This window comes from Cheilinus undulatus, linkage group 7 (genome assembly GCF_018320785.1).
Source record: "Cheilinus undulatus linkage group 7, ASM1832078v1, whole genome shotgun sequence".
NCBI classification, from domain to species: Eukaryota; Metazoa; Chordata; class Actinopteri; order Labriformes; family Labridae; genus Cheilinus; species Cheilinus undulatus.
In genome coordinates this window covers 3,764,924-3,792,923 of record NC_054871.1, presented here as the reverse complement: position 1 = coordinate 3,792,923, position 28,000 = coordinate 3,764,924, and the positions used below count along the sequence as shown (strand labels likewise).

Genomic DNA, 28,000 nt, shown 5'->3' with positions numbered 1-28,000 from the left:
TTTAGTCTGCAGTTTTTGTCTTTTATTAATCTCATGTTTAAATGTATTTTCTGATATTTTCACTGATATTATTGATTTTTATATCTAAAGCTTTTGCATCAGCTGTTTTTGTGTTACAAACAGGATGTTTAAATAAAGAGGCTTTTATTTTGACGGTGCAGCCAGGTCACATGACCTCAGTGCCATCTCTGATCAATCTGAAACCTTTAAAGGAAATAAAAAAATAAAACTACACTGACTATGAGCAGGAAGAAAAAAAATAACATCCACGAGAGAAACACCTCAGCTCACTGGTGTTACAGTTAAACTGGTACTGTTTTATCTGGTGCCACTGATGTCAGTCAGTAAGTTTACCTGAACAGTTCATGATTTAACTAGATGACTCTCTCTGTCCCAGTATACAAGAACCAGGAGAGAACTGGTTTACTGATGCTAATATATCAGACTCCACAACACTAGGTGGCGATATGGCGCCGTTCAGCTCACTACTGTTGGACCAGGCTCCAGTAGGCGGGTTCACAAGTCGCCAAGCAGTTCACTGGATTTATGCTGATTGGCAGAAACATAAATAAAAATGTACATCTGGGTTTATAAAGTCCAGTTTGAGTTGACCTAGCAGCCACTGCATGTAAACACACTCTAACTGCATGTAAACATACTGACTGATTCACCAGTGCTACATCTGAACCTGATACTGGTTTAACTGGTCTAAAAAGGAATAGCAGATCAGATAAAGTTGATGAGTCGTCCATTGGAGGCACAAAGAGAAAAACTAAAACACATCAGGTGTGATGTCACTCTCAGGCGCCGCCTTCTTCACAGAGGTGTGATGAGCAGGCTGAGGGAGCGTTCAGGTACCAGGTGACCCTTTGTTAGCCCTCTGATTGGTCCTCTGACCTACCAATCAGAAAGCCCTCTTTAATAGAAAGTTGCTGGGCTACTTCTGGTTGGGCAAAGTTTCAGTTATGTCATCTTTTCAGAGCACTTGAGTTAAAGTATGACTTTAATTTGGTGACTCAGGATATCTGCATCATCCTGTTTCCTTAACGAAGGCTAATTATGATCTTCTGTGAACCACACTGAGAGCTCAACCCAACGACGATCACAATGAAATATTACATGTGCTTGTTGGTGGGCTAAAACTCTCTAATAGTAATAATAATAATACTAAGTTTGAGAAGCACTAATCATGTAAAGTTGCTAGAATGTTCTGAACAGTAAACTTAATAACATTATATTGCTTGTAACAGCATAATGAAATTCTGACACTGCTGTTCTGTAACGTAAACCAGGGGTTGCCTAATGTTCAAGCCTGTGACCATGAAACTAACAGTGCCAGAGACCGGGGACCCCCCACTGTTCCTGGAGGTGGTTAAGCATGACCTTGTGCACAACGAGATGGAACTTTCGCACCGGCCAAATTAGGGTGCTTTTAAACAGTGTCTGGTGAATCTGCTCAACTTTCCAGCCTCTGAGGCAGGTAAATAAAAGTAACATTTAGAGTGGTTTTGAGATGCTAAAATGATCCAAATCGAGTCCACTTTTTCTACCAACTTTAGGAACAGGCCCAAAGGACCCCGCCTGCTCTTCCCTTTATAGTCAGCTGTAATGATCTGGTCTACCTGAAAGGTCTTTATACCAATGTTTGTACCTTTTAAGTCCAAGATAGTTTAAATAAGGCCTGAATACTGGTGTAGATTACAGGAATCGTGCACAAAATATGAAATTCTCTTAAGTCTGATGATAGCAATGCAGGAAAATCCCAAATGAATTTACAGACAGGACAGGTTTCGGACAAACCCTCGCTTAACTTACTAGTCTTGATTGAGAAACAAGATGTGCACTATTCTTAATTTTCATGATACCTCATCTTGTTATGCTGCTTGTTAAAATAAAGTGGCTGTTAGATTTTTGAATCCACCAGGCATAAAGACTGGTAGGTGAGAAAGTTCATTTCAACCCTGATGCATAGCCAGGCATATTCATGGATAGTTGTGTGCAGACAAGCCCACAGATTACTTTTATATCAGCAGAAATCTCAGCTAATGACTGAGGGTTTCAATTTCAGTTAAAGGTCACATATTTTACCCTTTAAGACAAGTTTAAATTGGTCCCAGAGGTCCCCAAAACATGCCTGTGAAGTTTGTAGCTGAAAAAAACACTCCAGTATTGGATTTTTGCATGTCTAAAAACCCCTCTGTTTCAGCCCTGCTCAGAACAAGCAGTTTCTCTCTGTGGCTTTAAGCGTTAATGAGCTGTCTGACTCCGCCCCTCTCAGGAAATAGATGTAGCTTAATGGATGTGGCTCTCCTGATGGATCAGGAGAGGAGGGCAGAACCTTCTTCCTAGCAGGGAGGAGCAACTGAACCTGGGGGCGGGGCTAAGTTGATTTTATTATTGCCCCAAATGTCCATTCAAGTTTAAGATATTTCCTTGAAATGTTGGGATAATTTGATGTTTGGATATTTCAGGGAATTTCCTTGAAAGTTATCAAAGTATTTTCATGGAAATTTAGAGGATTTGATTGTTTATTTTGGAGAGTTTCATTGCTTCAAATTTATTTCATTGTTTTGTGCATTTTCATGGGAATATAGAGAATTTATTACCAATTTCTTTTGGAATTGGATTGGGAATTTGGGGCTCAGGATTGTCATTTGAAATTTTTAGGATTTTTCTTAGAAATTTTTAGGGTGGGATGTTTCCATCATTTTCATGGAATTTTGGGGAATTGTTTTGAAAAATTTGTCAAGAAATTTAAGGGAATTCGCTTGAATTTTTTCAGGAATTCACATAGAATTTTTGAGGAAATTTTTATTGGAATTTTCAGGCTTTATGAAGAAGTTTCCCTGAAAGAGTTGAGGAGTATCTAAAGAAATATTTGGGTAGTTTTTCTTTTTTTAAATTATTGAATTGTTTGAGTTCTGGACAGGAAGAGAAATTCCTGTTCAACTACAAGACTGATATTTATCCCAAATAAGAGGGAGAAACTAAAGATGATCTCCAAACAAAGGCTCAGGTCTCAGGAGGTTAAACCAATATTTTGTACATATCTTCACAATAATGGGTAAAAAATACCTTCTGAAATTATTTTCTAAAAATTGTTATATGGAAGGCATTTTGTGATCACTGGCATCAACTAAAAACTTACTAGTGGTCTAATACAGCAGATCAGAATGTATGACATCTCATTTCTCTTTTAGTAATAGAGGCACTTAGCTGTATTGTGCGTTGTCATGCAGTTTACAGAGGGAAACAACAGCTAACTATGGCCCCATCTGCTGCTCCTGACTGGTGGGATGGATTCCTGACATGTCTGATATTTTGGTTGTTCACGCTCCCATGGTGAGAGAGGAACCATGAGCAGAATCCTCAACTTTAGAGGCATTTTTCCTTTGTAAACTGTCAGACAGCATCTTTAATTAACATGACATCAGCAGGTGTGACTAGGAAGGAAATAAACAAGCAGGAAACAGGCCTACTGTCAGACCTACAGCTGACAGAGTATTTGTTCTTATTTAACTGCTAGTTGTGTTGGCTGGCAATGCTGTCTATGTTTGAGAGAGATGGTGAGAGCAGTTTTGTGGCTGACAAACCATCTGACTTCAACCTCCCTGTGTGTCTTTTTAAAGCAAACTCCACTGACAATGTCACTGTCTGTCTTTACTTCACCTGTACAGTGAGTGCTCATGCATGACCTTCAGACCATGCAGAGTAAGCACATAAATCGTGCCAGACGGTTGTGCATCGATTCAGTTTCACAGTGTGAGCTGACAATCTACGACTGCTGCAGAGTTGACCTGAAGTCTCACAGTGAACCTCAGCTTTAGCTGACATCTCTAACATCAGACAACGGTAATATTTCATTTGATTCTAACATGTTTTTAGAGTTTTGGAGTTCTCTTCCTGCACCCTAATCAATCTATTGATGGGTTAGGAAAGACTCAGATCAATTCAATATTAGGGTTGGGAGAAAAAAATCGATACAGCATAGTATCGCAATATTTTGTCTGGTGATACATTGATTTTTTCCAAATTCATTGCTAATATGAACTGAACTCTGTGATAAAGGAAAATAAAATCAGTTTATGGAAAATTATTTGTCCAGTGAGGTCAGAAGAGGTGACAGTCATGGAGCAGGAGAAACTTAGTACAACAAACATGGCAGCACCAGGGGAAGGACAAGGGTGTTGCAAAATTTTTAAAATCGCAATAATATTGAATCGTGACCCAAGTATCGCGATAATATCACATTGCCAGGCCACTAGTGATTCCCAACCCTATTTAATATGAATAAAATTGAAATAACAGGATATTGTCAGTTGTATCAACGTGGAAGAAGCCCAGCAACCAGAGATTCTGTCTAACCTTGAAGCAGTAACCAAGGAGGGCAGGGCTGACAAAGGGTCAGTTGTAATTCACTGACAGCAGATTTTAGTAAACAGAAGAACTCTTCAGACATCATCAGATTAATAATCAAACAAAAACATGATTCCTCTTTATTCACCTGTTTTTACCTGCTCTGTCTCTAAGCTGGGGATAAGACCAGGTTAAACCTGAAAATGTCTTTGTTCAGCTGTTTAATTTTCATCTCTCATCAGGTTGAATTTGGCTCTAATATTTCCCAACATCCATGAACACACGGTCTCTGTCTGCTCAGTACATCACAGTGAGAGGCCACGCCTCCTGTTAGGAGGCGCAGCCTGAGGAGTGACACTACCGGCGTCATATTGCACATCCAATCAGCTCGCAGGGCTGTCTGCTGGAGTGTCCACAGACGTGAGAGGATTATTGATAAGGCATCGATCTAACAGGAGTCCTGATCAGCTGATCCATCAGTCCACCAACGTGACTTCCTGTTCTCTAAGAGTCTTCCTCTTCAAAATAAAAGCATGTGAAGGGAAATCTACAGAGTCCAGTTTGTGCTTCAGTCTGTCAGAATCAGGCTGATCAATAACCAATCGCTAATCAACAATAACTGAATGAGACATTGATTAAAAAGTCATTACTGACCCTGACAGTCCAAAGATCAATCAGTTTATTGATGATGGAAGTGGAACTCTGTTGATCAGTTTCTGATCAGACTGATTGATTATTTCCTGTTTACCACCTCATTTAGGCCACGCCCCTCTACCAATCAATCAATCAAACATCTGTATGGATTAAAAAATAAAGTTTAGAATCAATCGATGAGCTGATCATTGATCAATAACCTGATCAGACAGACTGAGGGGGGATGAGGTCATCAGGATGGGGTCTGTGCTGCTCTGCAGTCTGATCCTGGACTCTGTGAGGGGGGGCAGTCTGTCTGTGGGGGAGCCGGCTCAGAGGGCCCCGCCTCCTCCACAGGGAGCCGTCTGATTGGAGGATCAGTTCCTCCGTCTGTTGAGGGTTTATTTTCTACTAAATCCACTTTAGGTTCTCCTCCTCCTCCACTTGAAGCTGCTCCTCCTCCTCCTCCTACGGCCCCTTCTCCACTAGAGGCCCCACCTATTCCTCCTGAGGCCCCTCCTCCTCCCCCTGAGGCCCCTCCCATCCAGAACTCAGCCACCACACTGAGCTCTGCTGCTGCTGACCCCTGACCTCCTGAGGCCCCGCCCTCTGAAGTGGGGAGGTGCTGGGTGGAAGACAGGGCCTCCGTGATGATGGCAGCGGTCTGTGCGACCCAGTTTAGCTCCGCCCTCACATCTCTTGTCTCTCCGGCTGCAGGACCTGAGGAGGAAGAGGGCTGGGCGTCGGTCTGAGGCCCTGGGGCAGGGCCGCTCGGGGAGCCGGGCTGGGTGGCGGGCCCCGGTCCTGGACCAGGTCCCGGCACAGGTCCTGGTCTGTGGTTGTTGTTCAGGTTGTCCTGTAGAGCTGTCTGGTTGTTCTGACCCGCCTGCTGGTTCTGGAGCAGCATCTCCTGGATCCTGATCTGCTGCAGGATGGCAGGTAGCTCGTAGTGATGGAAGAAGTAGATCATGGAGTGCTGAGGAGAGACAGGAGGACTGTCAGAGACCGGTGGATTAAACCACAGTGTGTCCTAAACCACTAACTCTAGCATTATTCATACTCAGTCTGACATCTCATTTTCATATTCAGTGTTCAAAATTCAGTTTTTATTTTCAGAGTCTGTGAGAAATCCTAGTATGTTTACCAGTAGGGTCTGAATTTTAAGTAAGAGACAGAAGCTCAGTTGTCATAGAAAATCACCTCACAATACATCAGGACTCTACAGCCAGCCAAACAGGAGGAATACCTTTAAATAAACAGATACTTGAGCCCTAGACTGGAATAAACATACTGTTAGCTATGCAAACAGACCATATGCAGAATACCATATCATAGAAACAGGGGATGAGAGCTAATTATTGAAAAGGTTATTTCTATACTCTTCGATGAGAACTTTACTGAAGATTTAAGGAGAAATATGAATTTTCTGTAGGTTCTGTAGTACACTGATTGTTGCAGAATGGCTGTACGTTGATTTCTCTATCATCTCTAACCATGTACCTTTTAATGAGCTACCCTGTTATTCCCAGCCCAAAGTCAAAGGTCTCACCTGGATAAATAGCCAAGAGGTGACGAGTGCGAGGCTGCTGTACTGCCCATTGAAGCGGTAGTGATAGGCGTAGAAGGCAAAGTGGTACAGGTAGAAGAACCTGCAACATGAACACACCTGTAACTACAAAACTACGGACACATTCATCATAATAGAAAACATTTTTAACAAGTCATTCTAAGGATTAATAAAACGATTTATAATCTAGTAGCTGCATGGTTTAAGGTTAACAACTGCGATCTTAATGCTGGGCTGTGATTGGTTATTACAAGCCAGTGGCGGTGCTGCTGGTCATGTGACTCACCTCAGCCAGTGGCGCTTGCTGGTGTTAGTGTGGCAGCAGATGGCGTCGTACTGATCGGCCAACCAGACGATGAGGATGATGTAGAAAGCTGTTGTTGTGTCGTTGAAGAACTCAGACATAATAGCCTCCATGCCTGACAACAGGAAGTGACATCACAGCTCAGCTGCACTGATAATAAACCTGACTCTGAATCTGGATTAAAGTGATCCTGATCTGAGTGGACTAGTGGACTCACCGACAAGTGCCAGGATGACAGTAAGCAGAGGGGCTGCTGGGAAGGCGATGGTCATGTTCATCTCCAACATCTGAAGCAGATCCACTGAGGGAGACGGACAACTAAAGATCAATAATTCATCAACACCTGAGAAATACCTGGTTATTAACTGAATAAGACCTGATTAATACCTAATTAATACCTAAATAATGACTGATAAATACCTATTTAACACCTAAATAATACCTGATTGACACCTGAACAATACCTGAAAAGTATCTGATTAATACCTGAAAAATACCTGATTATTACCTGATTAATACCTGAATACCTGATTATTACCTGAATAATACCTAAAAAAAATACCTGATTATTACCTGAATAATACCTGATAAATACCTGATTATTACATTATTACCTGATTATTACCTAAATAACTGAAAAATACCTGAATATAACCTGGTTAATACCTGAATAATACCCAATTATTACCTGAATAATACCTGATAATACCTTATTAATACCTGATTAATACCTGAATAAGACCTGATTATTACCAGAATAATACCTAATTAATACCTGAACAACACCTGATTATTACCAGAATAATACCTAATTAATACTTTATTAACACCTAAATAATACCTGATTAGTAACTGCACAATACCTGAAAAATATCTGATTAACACCTGATTAATACCTGAACAACACCTGACTGATACCTGTCTGAGGTGACTTGGCTCTTTAAACAGAGTCACTGACATCTGAGTTTACCAGACCACTTCTGTTATCTCTTATTTTTATGGCTCCAAAATACCTCCAGCCCAAAAATTGACCTAAATTTGATCTTTATGTCAGCACAGGAACTTCAATCATGTCATGGTAATCATGTGACCAAAGAGGTCCATACAGCTTTGTTTTAAACTGACCAATGAAGACGAAGATCTGGTGGTGAGAGTATCTGAGCAGCATGGACACGGATAGAGTCTGAAAAATACAAAAACATGGTCATTGAAAGCATCACTGATAAAAATTATATAAACACTAATTTATAATCATCATTGCCCTCTCAACCATCATCATTTTAACCTTTAAACTGTGATTGATTAATGATTAACTGATCAGTCTGTGAGTTTGTGTTCAGCCATGATGGAACTTACGAAGATGACCATGATAACGAAGGCTGCCAGGTACGACGTTCTCGCCATCCACATGCTGACGAAGCGATAATGTTCTCCAGACACCACGTTCCTCAGGAATCCTACAGAGAACCATGGTGACATCATCAACCTGCTGACCCCAGCAATAACACACCTGGCAGGTAAACACTCTCTATCCCAGGAACCCACACACCTGAGTCAGTGATCAGGGGGATCTATGTTCCATGTAATGGGGGAGGAGCTTATGGTGCATTTGTACCAGGCGGTCTGGTTTTGGTTCAGTCTGGCACTGTCAAAAGCTGGTCTTTAAGCTCCAAAACAAGTCCTCATTTGATACCATTTTGGCTTTTAATCTCTATTACACAAGAAAAGGTAAAAAAAAAAAGTTATTCACCTCTGAAACAAGAGCCATCTCCCATTGTTAAAAGGAGCCAGCTCTTTAAAACAAGCTAATCTGGAAATAATATAAGACTATGGTTTGTATCATGAGGTCTTGAATTAAATCTAACCAGTAATCCATAAGCTTTATTTGATAAATATTGCAACACTCTCCCCTTAAAGAAATGTTTATGACAATGAGGGAGGAAAGCTGATCAGCTCAGTAAAAAGCATGTTGCGTTTTGTGCCGTTTCACAGGAAGTCAAGATGTTTTTTATATAACCAGTGGACTGAAGTAAGCCTAGCTCATCTCTTTAGGGTTGGACAACCTCACATAACCACACAAGTTACAGCTCAGCTATTCTGATACGCTCCCCTACTTTTGACAACTGAAAAGCAAATTACTGCATGCCTGCCATTGATCTACACTTCTCAAGGTTCACAGATCGAGTTTATTTCATGTTATAGATACCTAGGCATTTTGATTGATGATGAATTCCTGTCTTTTACTCCTCACATTCAGCAATTGGTTAAAAGGTTGAAGCTGAAACTGTGTTCTTATTTCAGGATCAAATCCTGCCTTTCTTTTGAGTCTAAGAAAAGACTGCTTGCTGCAACTTTTACGTCAGTGTTGGACTATAGATATGTTTTGTGCATGCATGCTTTGTCTCAGAGCTTAAATGCTCTAGACACCATGTATCGTGGAGCTTTGACGTTCATCATAAACTCTAAATCCTTCATTCATCACTGTTTTTTGTATAAATGTGTGGGCTGGTCTTCTTTGTCTTCACGTAGACTTTAACACTGGTGTATTCTTATCTATAAATCTATTCTTGGTCTTCTATCTTCCTACCTTCTGACCTACATCAGTCCAAAGACCTCTAGAACTTACAATCTCCGATCTCAGGATCTTTTCTTACTGTCTGTCCCCAGGGTCAGAACTGAACTGGGAAAAAAAGGCCTTTAAATTTGCTGCTCCTTTGCCTGGAATGACTTACAGAAAGACCTAAAACTTAGTGAACTGCTCTCATTGGAAGCTTTTAAGAGGAGGTTGGTTGATTTGGAGGAAGTCAGATCTGTCTGCAAATGTTTTGAATGATGTTTTTGATCATTGCTGGTTTTAACAATTTCTTGCTGCTTTCTCTTTCAGTGTACTGTTGTTTGGCATTTTACTTGTATGTTTACTCGTTGTTTGTCTGTAACTTTGTGCTTCTGCTGTCTTGGCCAGGACACTCTTGAAAAAGAGATTTTTAATCTCAATGAGGTTGTTCTCCTGGTTAAATCAAGGTTAAATAAATACCATACCAATAAGATCTAACCCGCACTGCTTAATGGAAACACAGCAGGAAACTGTAATACCTTTGTTCTCCTCGTTCTCAGCGAGCGCCTTCACGCTCGACATCAGGATGTCGTCATATCCCAGAAACTCGTCTAACAAGAAGCGACTGAAACCATCGCCAAAACACTCGTCTTTCATCGGGTCTGAATAAAAACAAAACAAATCGAGAGTTAGAGTTCTGTGGTTTAACTATGATGTACAGCAGGGGTCATCAACTACATTTTTACGAGGGCTGAATTTTGTCTGGACAAGCACTTCAGGGGCCAGGTTTGATTGGGGAAAACACAGAAAACTGCTGATCTAATCAGGTCTGGACTGATAAGTGCATGTTTATCATGCATCATATTTAGTTATAGTAGCTGACAGGTTTATTTCTGTAAAAAAGGGATCAAACATTAAGTAATTCCTGGTAAAACTGTTACACTCTATCACTTTGGAGTCCTTTTGATAGCTGCAGAAATTCAAAGACAAAAGATACCCTAAAACCCACATCTTTACCCTCTCACATTTTCTAAATTTAATCATATTTTGGGGGCCAGATGGGGGGCTTTGGGGGGCGTGATACAGCCCTCGTGGCACCAGTTGATGATCACTGATGTAAAGTATACAGGTAAGGCAGACAGGTGTGTCTCACCAAGAGTGACAACCATGACGGGGATGTTCAGCCTCTGTCTGGTGCTCTGAGAGAGACGCAGGAAGCCGTACTCCAGTGAATACTCCACCATGTACTCCTCCTGAGGCCACACTGAGAGAGACGGAGAGGTGAAACATGTTAGAAGTCGATACAGTGGGAGAGAGGTGAAACATATTAGAGGTCAGTAAAGCGAGAGAGGGGTAAAACATGTTAGCGAGATGACAGGTTAATACAGAGAGACAGGGAGGAAAACATGTTAGAGACAGATGTGTTAAAAAGAGGGAATGACAGGCTTACACTCACTAGCTATGTTTGCATGTGTAATATTTATTAGACTGGTTAAATAAATAAAGGATCATATTATAATGTGTATACATTCATCAACATTTAATGAGAATAAATTCCTTTAGACATGCTCAGAGGTGTCCCACTGGTCTAATCTGTCAGAAACAAAAATTCTTCCTTCCTGTCACTGCAAATGAAAAAGTAGCGTGCAACTTGTAAACAAAGGGTCTCTGACTGGTGTTAACTCATGACAAAGTGGAAAGTAGCAGCAGGCAATGATACACCCTGGTATTTTAAAGTAAGGTGAGTTAGGTACACGTTTCTATCAATGGGCTATGTCAGTAAAGTTGTACTTTAAAGGGAGATCTGATTTAATCAGTACCAACATCCCACTCGGGATTATTCTGCTGTTAAGCTCCTGTCTCTGACTCTGCCTGTGTTCTGAACAAACACCACTGTCCCCTCACAGTCTCCTCCACTCATACAGCCACTGTCCCACACAGAGTTCATTCTCCATCACTCTCCCATCCGCAACTCTAGCTGGATGAATTTTTTCAAATTTCAAAATGGCTCTACACTTTGTACTGCAGCATTCATTTTTCCGCTGTTCTATAAAAATTAAAACTCAGTGGGACGACCTTCAAACATGCTCAGTAAGAGCGAGGCAGACATAAAATCATGTTTGTTATTGTTTGTTTGTTACTGCCCGCCCACTAAGCCCGACTTCCTGGCAGCCAGCTAGCTAGCATTCTGGTTGACAGAAACGTAGCCTCTGCCCGCCGAGCTTTGTGCTATTGGCTTCCTTCTTCAAGACCAGAGGTTGCCACTCGTGGTAACCAGAGACCCCACCAATTAGAGACACTGCTGTGACACTCTAGGATTGTGGGTATTGTAGTTTTTTTGGCTGAGATCATGAACAAACTACGTTTTTCTTAAAATGAGGCTGATATCCTTCAAACTTGTCTTCTACTGGAGCATATACCATCGTTTCACACTCATGTAGCTCATGGTTTGTCTGGCTTACATACTGTAGATGATGTAGCAAACAATTAAATCCAAAATGGAGAAAATTAATGGGATTTTTGCTTCTAAAACCACACTGTTGAGACCTTCTGACAGGATGTTTGTCAGGTGATGTAGTTATGGTGTATGTCAGGTGTCAAATCAGTGTGCTTGAGTTGTGTGTCTGAAGTAGCTCACAGGTACGCTTCATTAATAGAGTGCACTTCCACTTGACTAGTCACACAATCCCCAAGCATGTTTGACCCCTATAGTCCTGTTTGTTTGTCCAGTATGAGTGCTCTAATATGTGCTCAAGCTCTGTACACTTCCTTGGTCTTGGCACAAATGGAAGAGATGGCACTTGGCATAGTACAAGCACTAATGCATGTGCACAAAGATGGGTATGCAACAGAGAAATCCAGGAGTGTTGAAAGGCTGTATCTGACCAAAACGACTAAAAAATGACAAAAAGTCAGTTCAATTTTAGTCTTGTTCTCTGTCATGTCGATTCTGCCTGTGTTTTTTTGTAAACAAAGCCAGCGGTGTGTTATATCAATCAAGAGCAAACCATGCTCAGGCCCAGTTGGAACATGGGGCAAAATGAGTGCAGGCCAGTAGAGAGGGGGGAGAGGGGGACAGTCATGCTTCGGCATGGCGCCAGGTCTAGAGTTAGTGCACCTTTACTCCAACCAGAAAGACACAATCAGAACAAGTTATCACAAGGACAGCAGTCGAATATCGATCGGCATGAGTCACCTCTTTAATTCTGAATCAAACTTCAGTATGAATGGGATAAGAATCTTCAGATTACTGTGTTTACATGACCCATTTTCACTCTGACTGGGCTTTTATGTCATTTATTTGTGTTCATGTAAACACAGCTATTGAGAGAAAAGAGGATGAGTAGAAAAACAGAAGCTTTGGGTTAAAAAAGAGAGAGAGGGGATCATAAAATAAGGAATAAAGACCTAAATGATTCAACCTGCATAGGATAACAAGAATACCTGAGGCTAGTGTTAGCCTCTGTTAGCTCCTAATGCTAGCTCTTATTAGCTGGGGATTAACAGAAGGACTGATGGATTAGTCAGTAAATACAGTTATGTTTGTGTCTCTTTGAATGATCATAGATTAAAAACCACACAGCACTATAAGATTACTATAAATGATGAATGAGAGTCACAATGTCACTAAAGTATAGTAAAGACAGCAGGTGCATCCGTCCGGATGAAGGAGGGGGAAACAGGGGAGGAGACAGAAGAAGAGGAAGGTGAGAAGGGGAGCAGAAAACTCTTAAAGAAGAGGAGGAGGAGAAGGATGAGGAGGAAGAGGAGGAGGAGGAGGAGGAGGAGGGTTTACCTGCTCGGGTCATCATCTCCAGCTCAGACACTGAGTCCTTCAGCGGCTGCATACCTTTAGTGGTCTGGCTGAAGGAGACGTCCTGACTGCCGTTCACTCCTCCTTCTGATCCTCCTCCCGCTCTTCCTCCTCCTCCGACATCTCCTCCAACCAGAGACGGCTTCAGACGAGGCTCGATGTCCAGCTCAAACTTCATCACAAACACACAAAGGTCGGAGGGCAGTATTAAAACCAAAGGATGAAACCAGACTGAGAAAGAGGGCTGAAGGAAAAGACTTTACCACTTTATTTCCCCCTGCTTAGACCAGCAGACACCAGATGAACTTACTCCATACTCCTGTAGTCTGGTGCCACCTGGTGTCTGTGAAGAGAACTGCAGCTCACCTGTACTGAACTGTTATCAAACATCTCCACCGTCATCTCCTCCTCTTCCTCCTCATCCTCCTGCAGTGCTGCCAGGCTGAGCCCTGCTACCGCTCCTCCTCCCCCCTCCTCGGCCTCCAGCTCCTCCTGCAGGCCGGAGGAGTCGTAATACTGCATGAAGACGGAGGCACGGCTGGAGTTTCTCTGGATCTCCACGCGCAGGATCCCATCACGCGGCCAGCGCTCCCTCACTGCCTCCAGACAGTTGATGGGTGAGCGAGAGAAGGCGATGTGGATGTAGGCGAGGATGAAGAGGACGAAGAGTGCCTGGAAATGGCGGAACAAATGAAGATTAGAACTCTACAGTGCATCTGTGTTGCTTAAATGAAGTAATAATGTTAAACATGTTTTAGTGCTCTGCTCATCAAAACACTCTGAGGTTGACTCAGCAGTTCATACTATTAATCAGGTGTTTGTATTTACACCGTTACTTTCATGTTCATATTTCTTTCCCCATTATCCATTATCACTATTTTTACTTAATCTTTATACAACCAGCATTATAAATCTCTTTTTCTAAAATGTCCCTGCTGAGACAACACATAAAAAAAGGTTTCTGGAAAAATGAGCAGCTGTCCATTCAGGCTAACAGATTTTGTAATATTATCGAATTATTTTGACTTCTACTGTGATTGTGATATAACCTATTGTATTAGAGCAACAACCTTTAAATCATTATTCTCTTTTTAACTGAAAAACCTATTGAATGATAACTGAAAGAGTAAAAACAGGATTGATGGGTATGATTTTTTGCGATTTCTGCATAAAGATATTTTGTATAAGAAATATGTGCCAGAGCATCTCTGCTGCTAAATATTAAAATAAAAATGGTCCTTGAAATGTCTTTGACACACTTTTCACCTTATGAGACATTGCAGTAGGGGCGAGCGATATGGGAAAAGTATCATATAATGATTTTTTATGGCCAGATCACGATCTCAATTTAATCAGGATTTTTTTCATTCATTTTTAAGAAAAAATAAGAAATAATGACCAGAAAAAACAACCTGTTTTTCCTAAATAATTATCTAAATGCAAAAATTTTGTGTTTACAAGTCAAGTTTTTTTCTTCTGTAACAACCTGAAAGTCAATGCATTAAACATTTTAAAATTTACCATTTCATAGTTGGTACCATCAGGTAAGGGAAGCCTGGGGGTCTTTTAGAATATTTAAACATTTATTTTCCTGCATTATTGATTATTTTATGGATCAAATTCCTTCATTTTCTGCACCACTTCAAAACTATGATTTGTGCATCCTTTCTTGTGTTTTATAATCTCTTCAAGTGGCACATTTTAACTCAGTGATTTTTTATTTTTAAAGCACATGGACAATAAATAGAAGTCCTGCAGCTGTAGAATTAAAGTAGCCTGTTCATATGCATTTTAATATTACAGAGTTCCTCCGCCTTTTTACAGACTGCCAACATAAGAAAATACAAACATAACCCAGAATATGAGTCATTTCACTGACGTGGTTATGCAGTAAAGTAGTGACTGTGTTTTATTTCAGCATAATCTTGATTTATCTCCATAAAACGGTCAGAAAAAGGTTTGTTCTGTCAGCTGCTCACTATGAAGGGGAGAGGATGGAGATGCATGCCTGCAGACTAAAGAAATGCATGGAGATCAATAATTATACCATTTTAAACATTTTCTAATGATGTCAGGACCTTGCGGACATTATCCACCCCCCTCTGTAAAGAGATCCTGATATAATAAGGTTTCCCTCATGATGATGAAAGGCTTGTAAGTAACTCGTGAAAACAATGGAAAGCAAAACAATGTCAGCTTTAACGGTTAAAACAGCCGCCTCTGACTGCAATGTGGATCTCTTTCCTGTTCGAACCTCGGCGGGATGCTCCAAGGGGGGCTGTCTTTGGAGCTCATCAAAAAAAAAAAAAAGTTCCTAAATTTTGTGGAGTTTGTGCAAATAAATGTTTTTTTGCACATTGATGGTTCAGAAAACCAAGACACAACTTTGTATAGTGTCAGTTATAATCTTCTTAAGGACTAAAATAGGGAAGCCCGATATTAACGGTCTGGTATCGGAAAATATTAGCTTAAAAAGGTAAATATTGGTATTAGATATCAAAATTTCTGTCGATATTTACATCCAAATTTTTCATCTGTATATCAGAATATATTGACTGTAGGCTGAGCCAACAGACCTATGTAAGTTGAGGTCTTTTTCTTTATTCATCTTCATTCTTTAAGCTCTAAAGTGTTTTGTAAGGACTAAAGTTTGTTTCTTTGGTAATCCTCAAACCTTAAAGTGTGTTCAAAAGGGACTGAGATTTGTTGTACAAAAAGCATTTTTAAATATTGGTGTTGATATCAGTATCGGCTAAAATAAATCTGTAAATATCAGCATATCTGATATCGGCAAAAATCCAATATCGTGCATCCCTAGACTAAATCTTAAGTTTCAGTTCCATTTGCGTAAATTGCCGCTGCATTGAGAAGCAGAAAGGGAGGGGTGAGGGAGCACAGAGCTAGAAGTAAAAGAACACACTCTACAATAAAACAGCTTTAGCAGATAGTAAATGCATTCTGTTTCTTCATGATCTGAGATCGTCCTATCCTGCACCCCTACATTCTAGCTCCTGTTAACTGCAGAAGGTCATTTTGCAATTCCAATAAAATTGGAACTATTTAGCCTTACCAGACAAATGAATTTATCACACAAACATTGAGAAGTTAGTAAAACAGCAATTACTTGCCAGAAGTGACTCCAATCAAAACTATATTTTGAAGTTTCAGCTCTTACTGTAGTTTAGCTCAGGCACAGGGAGAATTTAAGTTAAAGGCCTTTTCTCCACTTTATTTATGACCTTTGCAACAGAAGGTGAGAAAAGATCCACAGATTAAAGGTGTAGAAATGTGTGATCCGTTTTTGATACCATATGCTGCAAGAAAAACAATATCCACTGTATTTACACTCAGCAGTGCAAAAGAATGATTTAGTACTCGTGTAAAAAATTGAAATCACACTGCAGACACTTCTTCTGGTTTTTAAATGATCACTCAGGGGAAATATCTGATTTAGGTTGGCCATATACATTATATTTGGAAAAATCTTTTCTTACTGTAAAGAGTAGGTGAAATTTTGATATATGTTTCCAGTTAAGGTTGTAAAGACTGCATACTAACAAACATTTAAGACAGTCCTAACCAGCTGATGTGATCTACTGTATTCTGCTAGTAAACAAAAAGCACGGCTCAGTAAAAACAGCTGGTATTTCTGCTCCTGAATGGCTCTACATAAGGTACAATTTTGCCTTTTTAATCAGAAAGCAACAAAAATAGAAAAGTAGGAAACCATCTGTCCAGCTGGAGCCAGCTCCCGTCGTTCAGCTACTCTTAACAGCTCATCCATGAAAAACACATCTAACCCGTCACCTTGAATCCCCAGTCACTGTTAGTGGCAGCAGCTTCACTGCACAAAGCATGCAGGGACACTAAGCCACTGTAAGAGAGCCACTGACATGATGGATGGGCTGTTGATTGAATAAGAGCCAGGAAAGTGAGTTCTGACATCAGGCCAACACTGATATCAGATGGACTGTTCATGCAGAGTACAGAGAAAGAAAGAAAAGGCAGTCCCTTAGTATCAGAATGCACAAAACTCATCATTAATGCAAATGTAACCATGGCCTTAGTCTACACTGGTTCAGCTGGACATTTCTGCCTCTTAAAGGAACTTTTTCTGTCTCATGTTAGATTCATGTTGAGTCTGAGGATGACCGAAAGAAGAGCAAACTTCTATAAAGTGTCCTCGCATTAAAGTTATTTGTTGATATATGAATCAGTCTGGGTAGAAATCAGTTATGGTATCTGAGGTCATGCCCTCATAGACTCCTGTGCTTATGTAAATAACGGTCTGGGTGAGCGCACAGTGACTGTTATTAAGGTTGGCAGGGCGAATAGTGACTCGTCAGTTTGTGTAGCTGAGATAATCTTTGAGGTGTGACTGTGGTTAATCTGATGGAGCAACACCAACTGTTTATTGCTGTGCAGACTCTGTTTAGATTCTGTCAGTTTAAGCCTCATTCCTGCAGATTAGAAACACTTACTACACTTAAAGGAACACTGTGTTGTTGTTTTCCAAACAGACCTTTCTTAACGCTGACCACATTTAAATCAGGGTCATGTTCTAAGCATGCTCTGTTGTCATGAAACAGACCTTCCACTGTGGTGCTTTCTGCAACACTAAATATTGAACATCAGTTAAAATGGGACACTCGAGAAAGAAATGGATGAGGTCTGAGTGACGTCAGCCAGTTAGTCACAGAGGGCCAATTTAGTTTTAGGCCAATGAATGTCTGTTATCAAGTTAAAAATGCTGTCTTAAACTAACTTTCAATCAACCTAGAAACAGATACGGAGGGGGAACTGAGACAGGCCTTAAGCTACAGCGCAATGGCTCGTAGCTATTAACAATGTTCCTAAGCATCTATTTCTCCATTCAGCTAAACGCTAATTTAAATTTCGTTTAAGCAACTAGTCTTGGAGAAAATCCTCAGAAAACAGTCAAATTCCTCACAGGGTCACTGTGATAGTGGGTGTGATGTTGCCTGACATACTCTCTACAGCGTGGCTAACATTAGCAGCTAGTAGTAGGGGAGTAGTTATACATAAGCTCAAGCTTCGACCGCCTACATACCACTTTATTTCCATTTAGTACTAAAAAAAAGTCAAACCAAGCTGTTACTACAACAGCTGGGCTTGGCCCCTTAGTTCCAGTGACAGGAACTCTGAATGCTTCAGCACACCAAGAGATTTTGGACAATTCCATGCTCCCAACTTTGTGGGAACAGTTTGGGGATGGCCCCTTCCTGTTCCAACATGACTGTGCACCAGTGCACAAAGCAAGGTCCATAAAGACATGGATGAGAGAGTCTGGTGTGGATCAACTTGACTGGCCTGCACAGAGTCCTGACCTCAACCCCATAGAACACCTTTGGGATAAATTAGAGCGGAGACTGAGAGCCAGGCCTTCTGGTCCAACATCAGTATGTGACCTCACAAATGCGCTTCTGGAAGAATGGCCAAAAATTCCCATAAACACACTCCTAAACCTTGTGGACAGCCTTCCCAGAAGAGTTGAAGCTGTTATAGCTGCAAAGGGTGGACCCACGTCTTATTAAACCCTATGGATTAAGAATGGGATGTCACTTAAGTTCATATGTGAGTCAAGGCACATGAGCGAATACTTTTGGCAATACATTGAATGTCCGGTGAAATGCTGTGTGAAAGCTCCAAGCCAAAGCTCAGACAGGAAGGCAGCAGCCATTAACTGAAGCAACAGCGTCTTCTAGTGGCAGGAGATTCATTACAGTTCAAAAGAGCATGATAGACCGGGATTTCAAGCCTGTGTTTACAAAAAATAGTTAATTTAACCGACTTATAAATCTCATCAGCTAATTTGATAAACAAATTTTACTGTTTAACCATGCACATCCTTAGGTATATCTGCCATGCCTCTAATGATGCATACGAGTTATAAAAAAAAATCACCCCAGAGTTGACCAAAAAACATGAACTATTCCAACTAGAATTGTTTCTTTAACTGGTGAACACTTGTATAACTGCAGTGTTTTTTAACCTCCACACTGGCTTCATTTTTCAACACCAGAGGCAGAGGGTGCTTCTTGGTTAGAATGACGCCTTAGGATGCACTTACACAAGGCCCAGTTGCCCCATACTGTGCTGAAGCATGACTGTCCACCCTTCCCAGTCCCCCTTGGCCTTCACTCACACTGCTTCAAGCCCAGCTGAGCATGAGCAAGCATATGTCATCATGCTGTAACATCTGACCGAAGTTTCAGGAAGTGCAGTCTGACAGGCAGCCTGATGGAGAAATACACCAACAACACAACAGCAACTTCATTCTAGAGCTTTCAGCATTTCTGCTTTAATTGTGATTAATTAAGGTCCATAATTGTGGCATTGATTTCTTAAATCAGGATTAATCTCATATCTTTTTGTCAAGGAATGGGAACCAAATTCGGTACTTTTATAGGAATTCCGCTGGTAATCCCAAGTATTGATTCACGAAAAATCAAACAGTACCACATTTTGGTACCGAAACGCATCCTCAGGACTGTGAGAGAGTGAAAGAGTAGGCTATTTTCCATGCTGGACATGAACACAGCATTGCACCTACTAGAGTGTAATCAATGGCAGCTTATTCAATCAACAAAGCAAGCACGGCTGATAGGAAGAGGCCGAAGGTATGGCTCCACTTTTCAAAATACGATGCTGTTTACGCTGCAGTATTTTTGAGAACAAGTGCAAGGCTTCCCACGTTTATACTTGTAATCTGAGGAAGTGGTGTGATGACTGATGATTCAAAACAGCACCTGGTGCTTCCTTCCCTCTCTCTTGCACTGAAACCTCACTTTAAGGGTTTGCCCGTGTAAGGTCAACCATAGAAATATAACAGATAAAGGTACAAGTTTGTTCTCTCAGCCATCTAACAGAGACTCAGTTTAAAGCTGCTCTCCAACTTTCCAACTTGGCACAGCTGGTGCTGTATGAAGCAAACAGGTCAGGCAGTAATATGCTGTCCTTGTATCACATGGTATTTTTTCAGATTATTAAGAAGACCCACTGATGCTAAATTTACAAAACTGGAATATTCTTTATAAATATATATTCAGCATGACTGTTTATGGCTTTAATACGGCAACCTGTTCACAAAATCTGATCTGATCCTAGTTTCACCTGGCCTGGGATCAGTGCACAGAGTCCAGAGAGGAGATGAGTGAGAGAAAAGAGGGTAGAGACAAGAGAAAGAGCGAGAGAGATGAGGATCCTGCGGAGATGTATCCCTGACCGTTGCTCTATAGCTCTGCTCATAGAGCTACAAACCCTCACCTGCTGAGTGAAAACTTGACTTTTAAGCATGTGTTTGAGCCCCAGCAGTCGTTCTTCTGCACGTCCGTTCTCTCTGAATCCCCCTGACATCCGTGCACGTGTCATCAACCGGGCCATCTCCGTGCGTAATTATGTCTTTTAGTTGCACCAAACATGCCGATCTCTCATGTCATAGGACAGCCTGTGTCCAGATTAGGATTAAATGTTAAATTATAAAGAGTGTTTTATCATTATGAGAGGAAGTTTTTACCATTTGATGAGACCTGGAGTTAAATATGCCACAGGATTTATAAAAGATGTCCAGCTTTAACCTAAGTGATCAAGGCCACAACCTCACTTCTTGTTGACATAAATTTAAATCGTATGTTAGTAAATTTAGTTGATATTAGTTTGGCATCACACATTTTTATGAGGGATTAAATGAAGCTGGAGATTGGAGGCTGGCGAGATACGATGTCTGCGTTTTTGGCTGACGGACTATTACACAGGGAAAGTATTTGCTATCCTAAGAGCAGCTTCAATCCCTCACAGGGATAGATGTTTGGTTTTTTGAAGGCAAAAACCTCTTACATTCATTAAGGCTCGAGGAAGGAAACAGGAAAACTGAGGTGCAGACAGGACTGGAGTCTATGAGAGAGCAAAGTGCAGCTGTGCACCATGGTTACGGGTCTTCATCTTAATAAATAAATAAATTAATAAACAAAATAAATCCCTCTCCTTCAGTCTTAAAAATCATGCAGTCTGTATCAGCCTCTTTTTGGACAGCATGGTTGCAGAGCTGACGTGACAGAGCAGTTGTGCTGCTGTGCGCTCTGCTATGCGTCTTTTTACGATGTTCCTCCCTGCTCTAAAGAGGGTCCAATGTCCTGTATTTAACTCATTTATTGCATTGTATTATGATCTTTCTTTTCTACATTATAAATAAATCATGAGATATCAGTGAACATTTGTATTTCAAACACCTAAGTTAGTAAATATTGTAAATTAATACACGTTTTTTAAAATGTCCATCTTTTTCTCTTAACGTCTCACGGGCCATTCGGCACCTGCTGGCTGGCTGGCTGAAGTGACACCCCTGGTCTAGAACTATTTCTCTTGAAAAAAGCAAAAGTGACTGATTAAAAAAAAAGAACTATTTCTTATTACAGCACCCGATTAATCAATAGAATAATGGACAGAGCGCTTGATGACTAAAAGAACTGATTATTGCAGCCCTAGTTTAACCAATGAGGACAGTGTTGTAAAATCCACATCATGGCAGAAATTTAACCAGTGACTGTATTGATACTGGTTTATTGCCCACCACTACATGCATGTTGAGCACCTGTGCTCATGCATGTGAATGACTAATGATACCACGCTGAAGCCCGTTCTACCATCCAGGCCAGGGCCAAGGAAGTGTGCTGTGCTTGAGTGTGATGAAGAGCACTTAAACTGGTCAGACAAACTGGACTACAAGACTCAAGAGTGCTTGGAGCATTGTGTGGACTGTATAGTATGAGTTTGCCCTTAGTGTCCCTCAGACTTTAATGTAAATGATCCCCACAGTGCTGTTCAGACAGGATGGCACATAACAGAAACTCTAATAGCACTACTGATGAAAGGAGAACATCAATAGTTAATCTGTAGTTTAAACATGTCCTAACCTGATCCTTCAGATAATCTGAGCCTTCAGATAAAAAGCCTGTGATTCAAACAGTTCGAAGTTTGAGTAAAATCAAGGTTTAGGCTCTCACCTTGAGCAGAACAAAGAACTCAAAGACTCTCCTGAAGGATGGCGGGAACAGACGGGCGTACGTGACTGCCATCTTGAAGAAGAGGGCGTGGAAAAGTCGGTCCCGGACATTGATGAGGGGGTTCTGGTTCATGTTGGGGTTCCTGATCCGGTTTGGCCCCGTGTTGTTGTTGTTGTTGTTCAGAGGGACGTTGTTGTTGTTGTTTGGGGCGTTGTCTGACATGATCTCTGTGTGTGACGGTTCACTTTAAAACACTCACAGCAGATCCTACGTCAACATGTCTGACCTCTGAGCAGCTGATCGATTCACACACCGCTCACACTGTGGAAGAAAAATACTAATCAATACTTTGGTAAATGATCAGTTTACATTATCACTGAACAGACAGAGGGAGGAGAAATACTTGTCGATGCTCTAGTTATTAATTAGTTTGCATTATCAATGAGCAGACACACACAGGTCACACACACAGGGCAAGGAGCAATCAGGCTGAACTACATTCTGAGAGACATTCAGGGAGCGTAGCAATTCTCTGTGCAGATGTAGGTTAACTGTTCTGTTATCTGGAGTTCAACAGCTGATACTCAGCAGAGGGTCAAACACTCTCACCTGTTACAAAACATGCATGGCAACATACTGTATGTTCACACACCACACAAAACATACAGAACTAGCACATACACATATACATATATAGCAAGAGAGAGTGAGAGGGGGGAGAGAGGAAAAACTGGGATGAATTTAGATTTCTGTTGATGTCCCATTATTTCAAAGCTCTTCTTAGCAGACCAATAACAAAAGCATTATATGTTTGTTTTCCAGCAAAGCAGTGGTTCTAAACTGGTGGACTGGAACTGAAGGTGGGTCACAGAGTCATTTCCAGCGGGTCTGTGATGCTCAAAAGTAGAGCTGAACAATTTGGGAAAATAATCTAATTGTTTTTTTTTTTTACCCAATATTGCAATGGTGATTTAATACATGATTATTTCTTAAGTTACTTATTTAATGTATTTTCCAACAAAAACATACAATAATTCATTCTAAACTATAACCAACACAATATTAGATTAAACAAGGGCTGAACAATTTTGAAAAAATATCTGTGATGATTTTGACTCATATTTCAAATAGGATATGAACTGTTTGGTTTTAAAGGGATTAAAGGGAATGATGCTTTTATATAATTCCCATATTTAACAAGGAAAACATAAAAAATGAAAAGGATTTTTTGTACAGTATTCTAAAAATGTGCAACTACAATGATTGCACATGTAAAGCCTAATGTCTCTGCTGCAAAAACAATTTAAACTGGTATTTTGACACAAATTTCAGGTGAAACAAATATTGCCCCTACTGCAATTTGAAAATTGCAGCAGGCTACATTGTGATTCAATCTAATTTGCAATTAATTGCCCAGCCCAACTCAAAGCCCACATATTCTTTTTTGCTGTGGTAATGGGTACTTTTTTTGGTTGTATTCTTGAGTGTTGATTTATTGTACTTGTTTTCTGGGTCAGCAAAGCTGTTTTTTTCTGAGATAATGTGTCAAGATTGCAGAAAACAACCAAACCTGACATGTTATCACAGGAAACTGAGTCAAATAAAAAGCATGCACGCATGGCCTCCAACAGTTTTTGTAATGATGCTCCGTTTCAACGTGTTTAAACGTGAAATTTAGGTCACATTTTCTCATTGAGGAGTTATCAGCTTCCCGAGGACAAGCCGGTTGAGAATCACTATAGTACAGAACACCAAGTCCCTCTCCTGCACTATAACTGATCTGGTCCTCTTATTGAGACAGTCTATTTGTTTTTTAAACAGACTATGAATAACTGTTATTTCTTTGGATTACATGCAAATAAAAAAAAAAAACATATTTTTTTGACAGAGTAAAACCAAGCACCTCCACAAGGTTGTTGGTAAACACCTGAATACTTATGTCAATATGATATTTCAGTTTTTTAGTTTTAATACATTTGCATGCTTTTCCAATTCATAATCATAACACGCACCAGATATTAAACAAATATTGGGAGTAAGATTCAAGCCCTAAATCTGAGTCTAAAGGCTTTAAAGGTGAGTGCAGGTCAAGTTTCAAGTTGCATGAAGTCCAGACTGGTTGTATGAGGAGACATCAGGAAATGGAGTAAGCCTAAATGGAGAGTCTGATCTCCAGATCAGTGGTTTTCAAACATTTTTTGCCCAAGGCACACCTAAGGTTAAGCCAAAATTTCAAGGCACACCATATTTAAATTGATACAAAATAGACTTTTTAAATGATGTTACAGTCAAGGTGGCCTATAACGGGGGATAAAGAGGAGAGCTTTCTGGGGCCCAGCCAACTCTGGGATCATGGAGATGGCAAAAGTGGGCAAAGGGTGGCAAAATGGGTTAAAAGTGATAAAAAAAAACATGGAAAAATTTGGCAAAAAGTGGCAATACAAAGTCATAAATGGGCAGAAACAGGTTGAAATTCACAAAACTTGTTGAAAGTGTCAAAATAGTGGCAAAAATTGATTACAATTGGCCTCAAGGATTCAATGTTGTAAAAAGGTGATAAAAAGGGCAAAATTGGGCACAAAATGCCCAACGATAGCAAAATTGGGCAAAAAGTGGCAAAAAGGTAGCAAAAATTCTTAAATGTGGCAAATAGTTCCAAAAAAAAGGCTAAAACAAGTGGCAAAAATGCTGAAAAAAAAGCAGCAAAATGGTTTAAGTTGTCAAAAGTAGTGGTAAAATTGGTAGAAAAATTGGTTAACTTGGTTAAAAATAGCATGAATAATTCATTTCAACACCAATTTCAACCCAATAATAGCTTGCCATGCTTTTCAGCTCTTAATGACTAACTGTTGGCCAGGATGCTAACACCAATGCTACTGATCCAACACACATACTCATCAATAAATCACAACTGGAGCGGTCCCATTCTCTGGGGGTTTTCAGGGGTCCAGCCAGATCTGTGGGCAGTCTGGTTACAGTTCTTGCTATGAAGTTGTAGTGACAAAGTATTGTACAAATTCCCAGGCACACCTAGACTTGCCTTAGGGCAGTGGTTCTCAAATGGTGTGGCACACTAGTGTGCCTTGAGACAAGCCAAGGTGTGCCTTGGGAATCTGGCTGGACCCCTGAAAAACCCCAGAGAATGGACCCTCTCCAGTTGTGATTTATTGATGAGTGTGTGTGTTGGATCAGTAGCACTGGTGCTAGCATCCTGGCTAACAGTTACCTCATTTGGCAACCTATTATTGAGTTGAAATTGGTGTTGAAATTATCATTATCCCTGCTACTTTAAACCAAGTTAACCCATTTTCCTACCAATTTTTCCACTAATTTTGTCAACTTAAACCATTTTTGCTGCTTTTTTGCAATTTTGCAACTTTCTAAAAATACTTTTGACCCATTTTTTGCTTTTTTTTTTATGGTTGTTGCCTACTATTATTTGGACATTTTATGCCAATTTTTTTTGATCACTTTTACCATGTTTTAGCAACTTTAACCCTTTTTTTGCCACTTTTCTGCCACTTGTAACCTATTTGTCACCTTTTTGACACTTTCAATCCATTTTTGCCACGTCCTTGCTAATTTTCACTCACTTTGCCTCTGAATTGCCATTTTTTTTGCCTAATTTTGCCCAATTTTTAATAACTTTTAAACCATTTTTGCCACCTTTTTACAACATTTAAGCTTAAGCCTTTTGGCCACTTGTAACCCATTTTTGTCACCTTTTTGACACTTTCAACATGTTTGCCACTACTGACCAATTGTTTGGCCCCTCATGCCAATTGTTAATCATTTTGACTTTGTCTTGCCACTTTTTACCCAATTTTGCCATGTTTTATCATCACTTCAACCAATTTTGCCACCTTTCAGGCACCTTTTGCCCACTTTTGCCACCCCCAGTTGTCTGGGCCCCAGAAACCTCTCCCCTTTATCCCCCCTTATGGGCCACCTGGACTGTTATATTATTTTAAAAGTCTATTTTGTATTGATATGAATATGGTGTGCCTTGAGATTTTGGCTTAACCTTAGGTATGCCTTGGGCGAAAAAAGTTTGAAAACCACTGCCTTAGGGTACACTAGTGTGCCTTGCCACACCATTTGAGAACCACTGCTCTATATTATATTGAAAAATATTGTAATTAAAAAATGAGGATCTATCTGATCTGGAGAATGGATTTTTTTGGAACCCAGTCATACCAACAACCCATTGAAAAGTCTTATATGCTTGCCGCTGAAAAGCTAAGTTCGGGGTTTTACCCACAAAATCATGTCATCACTGCACGACTCCATACTGGCAGAAATGTTCGTATCTTCTGATAACATGACAATAACATGACAATAACATCCCTACAACAGCTGGCTAGCTGTCATATTCTTCAACTCTCTTTCTCTTCAAACTAACCAAAGGACATCATGGCTCCCTCTGCTCCTCACTTAAATTAAAGCGAGGGCCGTTTGAGTGGGAGGGGCTGAGCACACTGCTGTAAAGGAAATAAGATGACGTTCCTTTTACCACACATGACAAAACTAGAATGGCATGAGTCAAACTAATCGTTTAACAGCGACTATAATGTATTCATTTTAGAGTAAAACTAAATCAGAACTGAAACGATAACTCCATTATTCTCCCAGCATTTGCATTTATTGTGAGCTTTAGTGGAAACAGATCAACAATTAAACGGTAGTTAGATTAGCAAGTTCAAATCCTACGAATCAGTCTAACTTCACTTTAATATTAAGGTTTGTGATGTTTCTGTCGCCCTATCACTAACAATATTAGCTTTAGCCTGAGCTAACTTCTATCAACTTTAATTACATCAGACTATCTGGAAGAGACACGTTCACCTGCTGGGGCACAATAATCGATCGTTAAGTAATCGATCCTAATAAAATAATCAATGATGACAGAGCTGATACCTTTATTCAGCTCACCTGTGGACACGACCAGTTCTGTCAAGAGACACGCGATGTTCTGTTTGTTTGTTGTCTCCGCCAGATAAACATCCCTCTCCAGCTAACATTAGCTCTAATGATCGTTAGCATTAAGCTGTCTTACCTGTTCTCATTTATTCTTACCTGTTATTGTGGCTGCGTGTCCATGCTAACATGCTAACGGCTCCTCTTCGGTGTTTTCATCTCAACAGCTAGCTGGTTAGCAACGTTAGCTCCGTTGGCACGCTAGCTGCTCATAGAAAATAACGGTGACGGGGCTAGCAGCTAACGCTAGCAGCTAACGCTAGCTAAAGAGAAGAAGAGCAGCGGCGTTAGCTGGTAGCTAGCTCTGTCAGAGCTCTGTTTAAACTCATAACAGTCAGACGAGAGAGAAGAACTGACTCTGTTTGATTTATTTGGAGGTTTAAGATCTACTCCGAGTTGCTAACACCAACCAACCCAGGCTAACCGTAGCTAACGGCGGACTGACGGCTGCTGCTGAGACACGGAAGCAGAACCAGAGCGGAAATACGGGTCCTTAAAGAGGACACGCTTTCCCCTCAGCACTGTCTGACAGGTTCAATCAGCCTCCACATGCTCCTTCACTTTTCTAATGTTTATCTATTCCATACACGTAGAGCTGTCACGTACAACGGAGTATTAGGGCCACACGAAGAGAAAAAAAAAACTATATATATATATATATATATATATATATTTAAATATAATACTGTATATGACTATTCAACTCAATGTCAATACCTGTTTGATACCACAGAGACAGAAAAAGAATGGGTAATTTCTTGTTTTTTGCAGA

The 28,000-nt window shown here is 40.5% G+C and overlaps 1 protein-coding gene across 2 annotated transcripts; it reads right to left on the bottom strand.

Annotated features, from left to right (window-relative positions):
* Positions 1 to 27,689, bottom strand: tmem259 (transmembrane protein 259). Of its 2 annotated transcripts, none has more exons than XM_041790769.1 (12): positions 27,328 to 27,689; positions 22,252 to 22,572; positions 13,595 to 13,900; positions 13,211 to 13,400; positions 10,568 to 10,678; positions 9,954 to 10,076; positions 8,217 to 8,317; positions 7,986 to 8,043; positions 7,078 to 7,161; positions 6,843 to 6,975; positions 6,539 to 6,638; positions 1 to 5,965 (listed from the first exon to the last, which is right to left on the bottom strand). In XM_041790769.1, the coding sequence occupies exons 2-12, from the start codon at positions 22,471 to 22,473 to the stop codon at positions 5,243 to 5,245; spliced, it is 2,151 nt and encodes a 716-aa protein (XP_041646703.1). In that variant the 5' UTR covers positions 22,474 to 22,572; positions 27,328 to 27,689; the 3' UTR covers positions 1 to 5,242. The 2 variants fall into 2 exon arrangements, with proteins under 2 accessions (XP_041646703.1, XP_041646704.1); XM_041790770.1 differs by having other exon boundaries at positions 13,265 to 13,400.
* Positions 27,690 to 28,000: the final 311 nt, after the last annotated feature.